Genomic DNA, 11,120 nt, shown 5'->3' on the forward strand with positions numbered 1-11,120 from the left:
AAGTCCTAATCCTGAACCTGTTGGCTGTATCTGGGGGAAAAGAAAAATCAAACACCCCTTTAGTCAAGTTTATGATCAAACCTTCTCAGGCAGGGATAAACTGTAGACAAATTTACAAAATAGCTACTCTAGTTTATTAAAAGTACAGTCCAAAAAGCTACTTAAAATATGTGTACATATTTGCAAAGAGATCAAATTTACTGTCCCTTTGTTTAAAATGGCATCCGTTACGGGAAATCCAGATCTGCAAAGAAAAGTTTCTGTAAAGAATGGAAACAACCAGTTTCACTGTAAAAGGCAACTACAGGTGAAACTCGAAAAATTAGAATATTGTGCAAAAGTTAATTTCAGTAATGCAACTTAAAAGGTGAAACTAATATATGAGATTGACTCATTACATGCAAAGCAAGATAGTTCAAGCCATGATTTGTCATAATTGAAAACCCCAAATCCACAATCTCAGAAAATTAGAATATTGTGAAAAGGTTCAATATTCTAGGCTCTTAAGTGTCCCACTCTAATCAGCTAATTAAGCCATAACACCTGCAAAGGGTTCCTGAGCCTTTAAATGGTCTCTCAGTCTGGTTCAGTAGGAAGCACAATCATGGGAAAGACTGCTGACCTGACAGTTGTGCAAAAAACCATCCTTGACACCCTCCATAAGGAGGGAAAGCCACAAAAGGTAATTGCAAAAGAAGCTGGATGTTCCTAAAGTGCTGTATCAAAGCACATTAATAGAAAGTTATGTGGAAGGGAAAAGTGGAAGAAAAAGGTGCACAAGCAGCAGAGATGACTGCAGCCTGGAGAAGATTGTCAAGAAAAGGCCATTCAAAAGTGTTGAGGACTTTCACAAGGAGTGGACTGAGGCTGGAGTCAGTGCATCAAGAGCCACCACACACAGACGGATCCTGGACATGGGCTTCAGATGTCATATTCCTCTTGTCAAGCCGCTCCTGAACAACAAACATGTCAGAAGCATCTTACCTGGGCTAAAAGAAAAACAGAACTGGTCTGTTGCTCATGGTCCAAAGTCCTCTTTTCTGATGAGAGCAACTTTTGCATCTCATTAGGAAACCAAGGATCCAGAGTCTGGAGGAAGAAGGGAGAGGCACACACTGCAAGATGCTTGAAGTTTCCATAGTCTGTTGATATGGGGAACCATGTTATCTGGTGTTGGTCCACTATGCTTCATTAAGTCCAGGGTCAACGTAGCCATCTACCAGGAGATTTTGAGCACTTCATGCTTCCTTCCGCAGACGAGCTTTATGGGGATGCTGACTTCATTTTCCAGCAGGACTTGCACCTGCCCACACTGCCAAAAGCACCAAAACCTGGTTCAATGACCATGGGATTACTGTGCTTGATTGGCCAGGAAACTCTCCTGACCTGAACCCCATAGAGAATCTATGGGGCATTGCCAAGAGAAAGATGAGAGACATGAGACCAAACTGCAGAAGAGCTGAAGGCCGCGATTGAAGCATCCTGGTCTTCCATAACACCTCAGCAGTGCCACAGGCTGATAGCTTCCATGCCATGCCACATTGAGGCAGCAATTGCTGCAAAAGGGGCCCAGACTAAGTACTGAGTACATATGCATGCTTATATTTTTCAGAGGTCCGATACTGTTCTATGTACAATCCTTGTTTTATTGATTGCATGTAATATTCTAATTTTCTGAGATTGCGGATTTGGGGTTTTCATGAGTTGTAAGCCATAATCATCACAATTACTATCTTACTCTGCATGTAATCAGTCTATCTCATATATTAGTTTCACCTTTTAAGTTGCATTACTGAAATAAATGAACTTTTGCATGATATTCTAATTTTTTGAGTTTCACCTGTATACAAAAGTAACAAAGCCAGCGAAACCCAGGTAAAAGATCTGTGAAGATATCAACATTTGACTGGGTTCATTCATTATATTAAAGCAGAATGTGATTTGTAGAATCTGGAGATTGTGCATGCTGGAAAGGATCTTATCATCTCTCTAATCCACCAATATAATATTTCTGATAGGCAGCTATCAAACTTCTGTTTGAAGATCTCCACCAGCTTCTGAGCAGTCTTTTTCCATGGTTGGACATTTTCTATCATTAGGAAAGCGATAGATTTGTGGACTTCAGCCCCCATGGCTGGCTGGGGAATACTGGGAGTTGAAGTCTACAAGTCTTAAAGTTGCCACTGTTGAACACCACTGATCTATGGTTTCTTGTCCTGTCTTCTGGAGCAATTCTGCCCCGTCCTTCAGATCCAAAGCGGCTATCCTTCATCCTTTTGTTAACCCAAGCTATTGTTTCTCCAGATTGTGCATAATGATTTTATATCATGGATGAACCCACCTACTGTCTTTTTGGCGATTTATGAGCAGTTATCTTCAGAAGGTGCTAATTAGCTTGTTTTAGATGGAACTGTCAACATCTCAGAACTAGAGTGGATTTTTTCTGACATCAATGATTTCTGGATAAGACAACCCAGGGATGGCGTTCTGGCTGACCCGGTGCAATTCTTTGCGGAATCTGGGTGGCAAAAGAATCTCCTTGGCTTGGTTAGACTTTAGGAGAAAATCTGTCTCCATTTCATGAAAATCTTCCACTATCAAATTATTGGCACCAGACAGTGAGCAGCGCCTCCAGGTGGATGGTAATGGCGCATGCACCAAGTCCCGGGGTTCCTCTCTCTTTCTTTGATTCCTTTCTGAGGGCTCCAACTGCAAGGATGGTTCCAGTTGGCTATTTTTGGTAAAATCTTCATGTGTGCTGAGTGAATTGAGTCTATCTCCAACTGCAAAGATGCTCCTCTCCATACCTGTTGTGAGAAAAGAATCTTAGTGAGGGATGATGGAACAACATGGTTGGAGTGGTGCAATGGCCTAGAGTTGAAGCTCTCGCCTCACAATCGGGAGGCTGTGAGTTGATCCTAGGTAGAGGCAGATATTTCTCTGGGCACAGTGAGAATATGTCTGCTGGACAAAACTCTGCATTGGTGATAGGAAGGGCATCCGGCCAGTAAACACCTCCATTCAGTTGCCCAGAGGCCACCCTGATGCAAGGGATTACAGAGCCATTAAAAGACAAATAAAAATGGAACAACATATTTGATCTAGTAGCTGTGGTTTGGGTTTCACAAAGCCAGTTGCTTTGCATGCAGTAGAACCATTTTGAATTTACTTGAGTGATGTACCTAGCACAGGGGTGGGCAATTAACTTCTGTCGGGGGCCACATGGAAAATCAGATCTGCGTTCGAGGGCCAAACCAATTTTATAAAAGGCCATTATAAGGGCCCATTATAATGCAGCAAATTATATATAAGAATATTATATATATATATAAAATATATAATATTCTTATATATAATTTGCTGCATTTTATAATGGGCCCTTTATATATATATATATATATATATATATATATATATATATATATTATATAAAGAGAAAAATAACACCGCGCCGCCGGTCGCCTCCTCCAAGCAGCCCGCCCGCCCGCCGGGCTTCCCTCTGCCGCGTGGCTCGGGGCCAGGCACGAGTGCCCGCGAGGAAAAAGGAAGCCGCAAGTTGCTGGGAAGTTGCTCGGGTTTCCGGGGCTTCCAGGCTTAAACTTTGCACAGGCAAAGTTTGCAGGCAGGAGCGTCTTCCTGCCAAGGAGCAGGAAGGGTTCCGCCCGGTGGGCGGGCTGGTTGGAGGAGGCAACCCGGCAGCACTCCGGGCTTCCCCTCCGCCGTGTGGCTTGGGGCCAGGCGCGAGCACCTGCGAGTTGAAAGGAAGCTGAAAGTTGCTGGGAAGTTGCTCAGGTTTCCGGGGCTTCCAGGCTTAAACTTTGCACAGGCAAAGTTTGCAGGCGGGAGCGTCTTCCCGCCGAGGAGCGGGAAGGGTTCTGCCCAGAGGGTGGGCGGGCTGCTTGGAAGAGACGACCCGACGGCGCTCCGGGTTTCCCCTCCGCCGCGCAGCTCGGGGCCAGGCGTGAGCGCCCACGAGGAAAAAGGACGCCGCAAGTTGCTGGGAAGTTGGTCGGGTGCTGGGAGCCGCCGTCATGGTGAGCGGCTCGTTGGGCACATTCGTGAGGAGGAGGGCTTTTAAAGTGCCGCCCGAGCAGGACTGCCGAGCCGGGAAACAGGGCACCAAGGCAGGGCAAGGCTCCACCAGAAGTGGCCTAGCTTTAGGTGGCTCCAAGCAGCCCGCTCCAAGCAGCCCACCCACCCGCCGGGCGGAACCCTTCCCGCTCCTCGGCGGGAAGACGCTCCCGCCTGCAAACTTTGCCTGTGCAAAGTTTAAGCCTGGAAGCCCCAGAAAAAAAAGGGGGGATCGGCGGGGACTCACCTTCGGAGAGGTCGCACTCGAAGGTGATTTGGAACTCCCAGCCGAGGCCTTTGCAAAGTTCTTTTTTTCTTTCCTACCCCGAGAGCGCTCCGCACTGTTTTGCAGCTTTGGGGGCCACGCGGCGCAGGGCAATACGCCACGCCCAATGATTTTTTTTCAGGGGCGGGCCGGATTGGACAGACCAATGGGCCGGATGCGGCCCGTGAGCTGTAGTTTTCCCACCCCTGACCTAGCAGGTACATTAAATTAGCCAAGTAGAGGTAATAATCAAACAAGCCAGGCTACTAAGAACAAGGACCAAGAGGATCCATGTACTCAAGACATGATACCCCATAGTGCTGGGAACACTACGCACTGCAACCTGCATGTTTAACTCCTGGTGCTTCTGGGATAGCATAGCCAGACACGGTGCTATGCTCCTTTGCCAAGATGCCTGTTTGTAGAGATCCTAAATCCAGATGCATCCAGTTCCCATTTGAGAGCATGATTAGGTGAACTAATTCTACTTTACTTGCAAGTCTACACTAACAGAACCTTGCAAGTCTGAAAGCACAAAACTTCCCATCTCTACTTTTAACTACTGGATCTTTCCTAAGTTTCTTTCTCTGACCGTTAAATGACTGCAGAGTCCTGTATCTTGTCTGATGGTTTCCTAGGCAGTATCTCCTCTTTCCCCCTTATTCATTCATTCCATTTCATCAGGTCACCTTCCTGCCCTCTTATCTGAGCATTTCCTCCTGTCCTCAAAGCCATTTCCTCAGTCCACTACAACCAGCAGAAAAGCAAAGGCAAATTCACCACACCAGAGATACACTCACCTCCACTGTGTCCCTCCGACTGCTTTAACTTTTGGTTTAATTCCTCATTTAGCCATTTGTAATGAGCCAATTCTTTTTCCAATGTCTGGATCTTGTGTTCATACTGAAGCCTGCTGTTTGCCTGTCCTTCTATATGTTCTGCAAAAGAATGAAGAAAATAAAGCCTTGTTAAAAACAGAGATTTGGACAAACTATGGTGGTGATTAGTTGCACAACAGAGACCAAAAAACCCCCACAAAATTAAAAAGCATCAGTTGAAGGAAAACAAAAGGAAACTTTTCAACTGAGGGTATGAATACATTTTATCTTAAGGATAAACATACATTTCACTATGCAACAATGTAAGAACAGCTAATAAATAATGAGCTTAGAGAGTGGCACTTTAGTTGACCTGACTGATCTTTAAAAAGCTCAGCAGGGTTGGAGGTACTTAAATGGGGGAGCACAAAGAAATCAGAACCATAGATTTGATTGCAAAGCTGGAAATGCACTCCAGAAGAGAGAAATGACAAGCCCTCCTTCAGTATTGCTGAGATGTCTGCATGAGTTGGGTCCATATAATCCCCTAAAGTCCAATTTTGATTAGAGGCTTAATTTTACCATTCATTGTAAGGTTATTCAAAGATCTCAGCTGCTGTGTTGGTTTTTCAGCTAAATGCATTTCTACAGATTTGATGGAAGAAGCCTTTCAGTTTTCCAAATTGGCAGGAGACAAGAATGGAATCCATTTCTTATGCAGCATCAGTTTATATGCCTTAGGAAATATGAACGATAAACCATTGGCAGGGTTCATTTCAGATGAGAAAGAGGTGATTTTTCCCAATTTCTTCAAGAACTCTCCAACAAAGCAGAATTAGGGCATGGCTACCACAGATTCTCCATCTTTTACAGTTCCACCTAAACAACTAGAACAATGAACTTACATAGTGTGTGTTTTTAGGAGAGGCAGTGCCACCAGTGATCAACTAAGGATTTAACAATAACCACGACTGTTCCTCAGTCCTATTTATTACCCCGACTCTGTTGGAGCAGGAGCTGAATGTCCTGCTCGTGTTCCTTCTGTTGTAAGGTCAGCTGACGATCCATCTCCAAGCGCTGACGCTCTAGGGCCACCTCCAACCAAAACACCATCTGTAGCTGCTCTTCCAGCTGCATTTCCAGTTCGGAAAATGCCACGTTCTGTTTGTGCTGGTCTTCTCGCAAGGTCACCACCTGATCATTAACAGGAATGTTTGGAAGATTTCAACTCACTGTGGTTACGAAAAAGCAACAAGCAGTTTCATGAAGCTAAACTCTACAACAGCTATCCCAGAACTGAACAGATACATAGTGGTTTAATTAGCTAAACATTCTTCTACAAAGCCAATCAATTTCTCAAGAAGGAAAAGTGACATGCAGAGAGAAGTCTACAGTTATCTCCCCTGACATGCTATCTATCGACAGTTGGGGAGTCACACACATTTCTGGGCCTGAGCCATGCATTATTGGATACCCACCTTATCAAAGTATTTGCAAAGAAGTGCCCGGGTCTCTGAGGAAGAGAGGTAGCTGAGTTTTGCCATAAGGTTCATCTCACATTGGGACAGAAGGCTGGCGGAGGACCTCAGAACCCGCTGTCTGCAAGTAATGGACTCATTCTTATATTCTATGGCAGCATCCAGGGCTTCAATGGCTTCATCCAACTGGAAAAGAATCCGCTCCTCCTAAAAATAGACCAACATCCCCATCACCCTAATAAATTATTTGATCCTTATGAGTGGTAAATTGATACTTCAGTTGACTAGAATCCCAATCCTCACTTTATCCTTCCTTCCTTCCTTCCTTCCTTCCTTCCTTCCTTCCTTCCTTCCATTCAGTTACTGTTACGGCCATTGGTAGAACAAAGGGAGCTCATGTTCTAAAGCAGGGATCTCCCAACTTGGCAAGCTGGCTGAGGAATTATGGGAGTTGAAGTCCACAAGTCTTGCAGTTGCCAAGTTTGGAGACTCTTGTTGTAAAGTATCACCAAATCCCCAAGTGAGCAGAATGACATCCATGGTTCAAGACAAACTCCAAGATACCTGATTATCCTAATGACTACAGTTTAAGTGTACTTGGTATCTCAACCCAACCTTTTTCATGGAATTGCTGTTGTGAGAATAAAACAAAGGGCAACCTTCTTACAAAATTCAGTAGCGCAGCGTTTACTAACTTCCATGATGCTTCAACCAAACACTGAGTTTGGTGTGTAATGGGATTATTATGTATTTTCAAAATAGAACGATCTGAGCTGCTTACCTCAGGTGATAGCAAGGTGCCCTGACGTAATTTCTCATCAATCTCCAACCTCTGTTTGAGCAACTGGTCCTTCTCCTGCCGCAAATTGTTAATTTCTTGCCGGATGAGCTGCTGGTCCTGTGAACTGCTATGACAAAGCTGCCCACTCCTCTGGGTTAGCTCTTTCTCTAGGTACTCCAGACGACTGGAGACATGAAGAATGTCATCATTCAGAGCCTATGGCAGAGAGAGAAGAAAAATATCTTAAGGAACATTCAGTGCCTGTTGGGAGTCTGCAAATTTGCCAGACTTCAATAACTCCTGGTAAGTAAATGTTTACTGAAGAGAGGTTAGGAAAGCAGAATTAGCAGAATGTCAACAGATCCCAGGAAGACACAGCTGCTTTAAAGAGTTGCAGAGAGACATAGTACTTTCACCTCCAATATTCTGAAACTTCTTTCTGAAGTCAAGTCCAAAGCATTGCACTGTGGTATCACTAGAATTGCCTAAGCTTAATCAAACTGTAAAAGGGATGTGGCGGCTCAGTGGCTAAGATGCTGAGTTTGTCAATCACAAAGGTCAGCAATTCAGCGGTTCAAATCCCTAGCATTGCGTAACCGAGTGAGCTTCCATAACTTGTCCCAGCTTCTGCCAACCTAGCAGTTCAAAAGCATGTAAAAATGCAAGTAGAAAAATAGGGACCACTTTGGTGGGAAGGTAACAGCATTCCATGTGCCTTTGTTGTTTAGTCATATTGGCCACATGACCATGGAGACGTCTTCGGACAGTGCTGGCTCTTCGGCTTTATAACGGAGATGAGCACCACCCTCTAGAGCCAGAAACGACTAGCATGTATGTGCGAGGGGAACCTTTACCTTAATCTTTAATCAAACTGATTCAGAGCTAGTTACCCCACACTTAACAGAACTTAAACCTAAATCACCATAGCAGAGGAGTTAGGAATCTATTTTGTATAAATAGCAATAAGCACTTAGACTTACATACCGCTTCACAGTGCTTCACAGCCCTAAGTGGTTTACAGAGTCAGCCTATTGTTCCCTAACAATCTGGGTCCTTATTTTACTGACCTCAGAAGGATGGAAGGCTGAGTCAACCAGTGAGATCTGAACTGCCAAATTGCAGGCAGGCAGCAGAAGTAGCCTGTAGTACTACATTCTAACCATTGCGCCAATGTGGCTCTTCATTCTTCATTTGCTCAGCATCTCTTACACAAGTTATCCATGTGACTGTCTTTCATTTAATCTTCTTTCTTAACCAAGGTTGATCACTATAATATCACTCAGAAAGTAAAGGGACAATTTTGCCCACCTGGCTAGACCGGAGTCTCTTGTTTTCCAGGTCATTCTTCTCCTGAAGGAGAGCTTCTTTCTTGGCGACAATTGTTTCTCTCTTGATCAATTCATCTTCCAGCTCACCCAGGGCACGTCTCTGCTTGAGGATTTTTTCCATCTCTACATCCAACCACTTCTTCTGCTCTTCAATTTTCTGATAGATAAACAGGAGAAAAGGAAACTAGTTTGTACCAGTGACCAGACATGCTAAACAATGTGTACGTTTTTATTGTCGACTGCCAAACAGAATTCCTACTCCAAAAATCCCTATATGGCCATACTAATGCCAATGTTTTCCCCTTGGGATCCATGGCTCATACCTTCCAATTACTTCAGAGAGAAGAATATGTTTGTGATACTGTTTTTACTTATTTATCCATTAACTTGAAATCAAATTCATAATTAATTAAATGAAATTTTATTTAAAAAAATGACTAATCTGAAAAACCATCCCCTAACCACGACATCCCCTTTGCTTTCCATGGTGTCAGTCATCCAGGGAAGAAATACAAAAAGCACAAGGAACATTTGAAAGGGGGTATCTCTCTGGGGTCATAATGGAGAAGATCTATCTATGAGGTCTTCATAGATAGTTGGGAATGACTTAATGGCATGTAATTAATTCCTGCTTAAGTAGGGGGCTGGGCTAGAAGACCTTCAAGGTCCTTTCCAGCTCATTCTGTTCTATCCCTTTAGGGAAACATTGGGAAAATTGGGAGAATTCAAGATCAAAGTCACAACCACGTCCAGATGATGACAATGTGTGCATCCCAATATCACTGTGAAAATAACACAATGATCCCATTTGTGTCATGATGTTAGTGTTGTCCTTGGCTCTGTTGTGGTCCAGATTCCTGCCAGGAAACCTGTAGGCAGCTGCCTTTACCTGCTGCTGTTCTAGACTGATCATTGAGTCATTGCTGCCACTCCTGTGCTTTCTCTGGTAGGCAGCTACCTCTTCCGTTTTGATCCTCAGAATCTTTTGATGTTGCTCATGTTTCAGTTCCAACTCCTAAAGACAGAAGGGGGAAAATACACAGTTTAACTAGTGTTTGAGTATCTATTTTAAAACAAAGAACAACTTGGATCTTCTGGGCAGCATATAGCTTCCGATCTATTTTTAATAATTCCTCAGGACAAATTTAGTTTTGGTTGCCACAATGTAAAAAAGATGTTGAGACTCTAGAAAGAGTGCAGAGAAGAGCAACAAAATTTATTAGGGGATTGGAGGCTAAAACATATGAAGAACGTTGCAGGAACTGGGTATGTAGACTGATGAAAAGAAGGTCTAAGGGAGACACGATGGTAGTGTTCCAATATCTCAGGGGTTGCCACGAAGAAGAGGGAGCCAAGTTATTCTCCAAAGCACCTGAGGGCAGGACAAGAAGCAATGGGTGGAAACTAATCAAGGAGAGAAGCAACCTAGAACTAAGGAGAAATTTCCTGACAGAGAGAACAATTAATCAGTGGAACAACTTGCCTCCAGAAGCTGTGAATGCTCCAACACTGGAAGTTTTTAAAAAGATGTTGGTTAACCATTTGTCTGAAGTGGTGTAGGGTTTCTTGCCTTGGCAGGGGTTGGACTCCAAGGTTCTCCAGGGTCCCTTCCAACTCTGTTATTCTATTCTATTCTATTCTATTCTATTCTATTCTATTCTATTCTATTCTATTCTATTCTATTCTATTCTATTCCAACCATGACTACTGAAATTGATCAGTATTTCAAAGTGAGAAACATTAATTTTCTAGTCCTGGTCTCAGAAAGAAACCCAGCTGTTTCTGCTGTACCCATCATGAATGATAATTGTGGTTTTCAAATGCCAGAAACTTAGTGGTTCCCAGTTTAAAAGATTCTGTGCTCAAATGTATTTGCCAACCTGGATGCCCTGTAAGTGTTTGGATCTCAGAATTTACCAACTACAATTACAAAAGACTCCATTGCTTGTATCTGCACATAGAAGAATGCTGGCGGCGCAGTGGTTAAAATGCAGTATTGCTGGCTAACTCTGCTCACAGCCTGGAGGCTCAAGGTTAATTCAGTTTACTCAGCTTATCAACTTTCTGAGATTGGTAACATGAGGACCCAGATTGTGGGGGCAATATGCAAATAATTCTTCTGCCTTGTAAACCACCCAGAGAATGCTGCAAAGTGCAATGGAGTGATATATAAGCCTAAATGCTATTGCTATATACTATACCAATCCATTATGACATCCTAGATTGGGAAGAATGTGATTCATATGAGGGCCAACACCAGCCAAAGAACTGGCAGCTGTGACTTCACACTGTTGTGACTGTGCATATAATAATATCTCCCCCTGCCTTGGCCCCTAAGAGTCGTGATAGTGCAGTGGTTAGAATGCAGTAGTGCTGCAA

At 43.6% G+C, this 11,120-nt stretch overlaps 1 protein-coding gene across 3 annotated transcripts in view; it reads right to left on the reverse strand.

The window, feature by feature from the left end:
• Positions 1–111: 111 nt before the first annotated feature.
• Positions 112–11,120, reverse strand: part of KIF7 (kinesin family member 7) — a 29,072-nt gene continuing 18,063 nt past the window's right edge. For all 3 annotated transcript variants that reach the window (XM_087941360.1, XM_087941361.1, XM_087941362.1), the window contains exons 13-19: positions 9,631–9,756; positions 8,722–8,898; positions 7,414–7,629; positions 6,633–6,839; positions 6,150–6,348; positions 5,137–5,274; positions 112–2,807 (exon numbers count right to left, since the gene is read on the reverse strand). In XM_087941360.1, coding sequence (XP_087797486.1) covers positions 2,428–2,807; positions 5,137–5,274; positions 6,150–6,348; positions 6,633–6,839; positions 7,414–7,629; positions 8,722–8,898; positions 9,631–9,756 — 1,443 coding nt within the window. In that variant the 3' untranslated portion in view covers positions 112–2,427. The remainder of the gene's footprint in view (positions 2,808–5,136; positions 5,275–6,149; positions 6,349–6,632; positions 6,840–7,413; positions 7,630–8,721; positions 8,899–9,630; positions 9,757–11,120) is intronic.

This window comes from Pseudonaja textilis, chromosome 13 (assembly GCF_049901715.1).
Source record: "Pseudonaja textilis isolate UNSWEBS1 chromosome 13, rPseTex1.2, whole genome shotgun sequence".
In the NCBI taxonomy this organism is placed as follows: domain Eukaryota; kingdom Metazoa; phylum Chordata; class Lepidosauria; order Squamata; family Elapidae; genus Pseudonaja; species Pseudonaja textilis.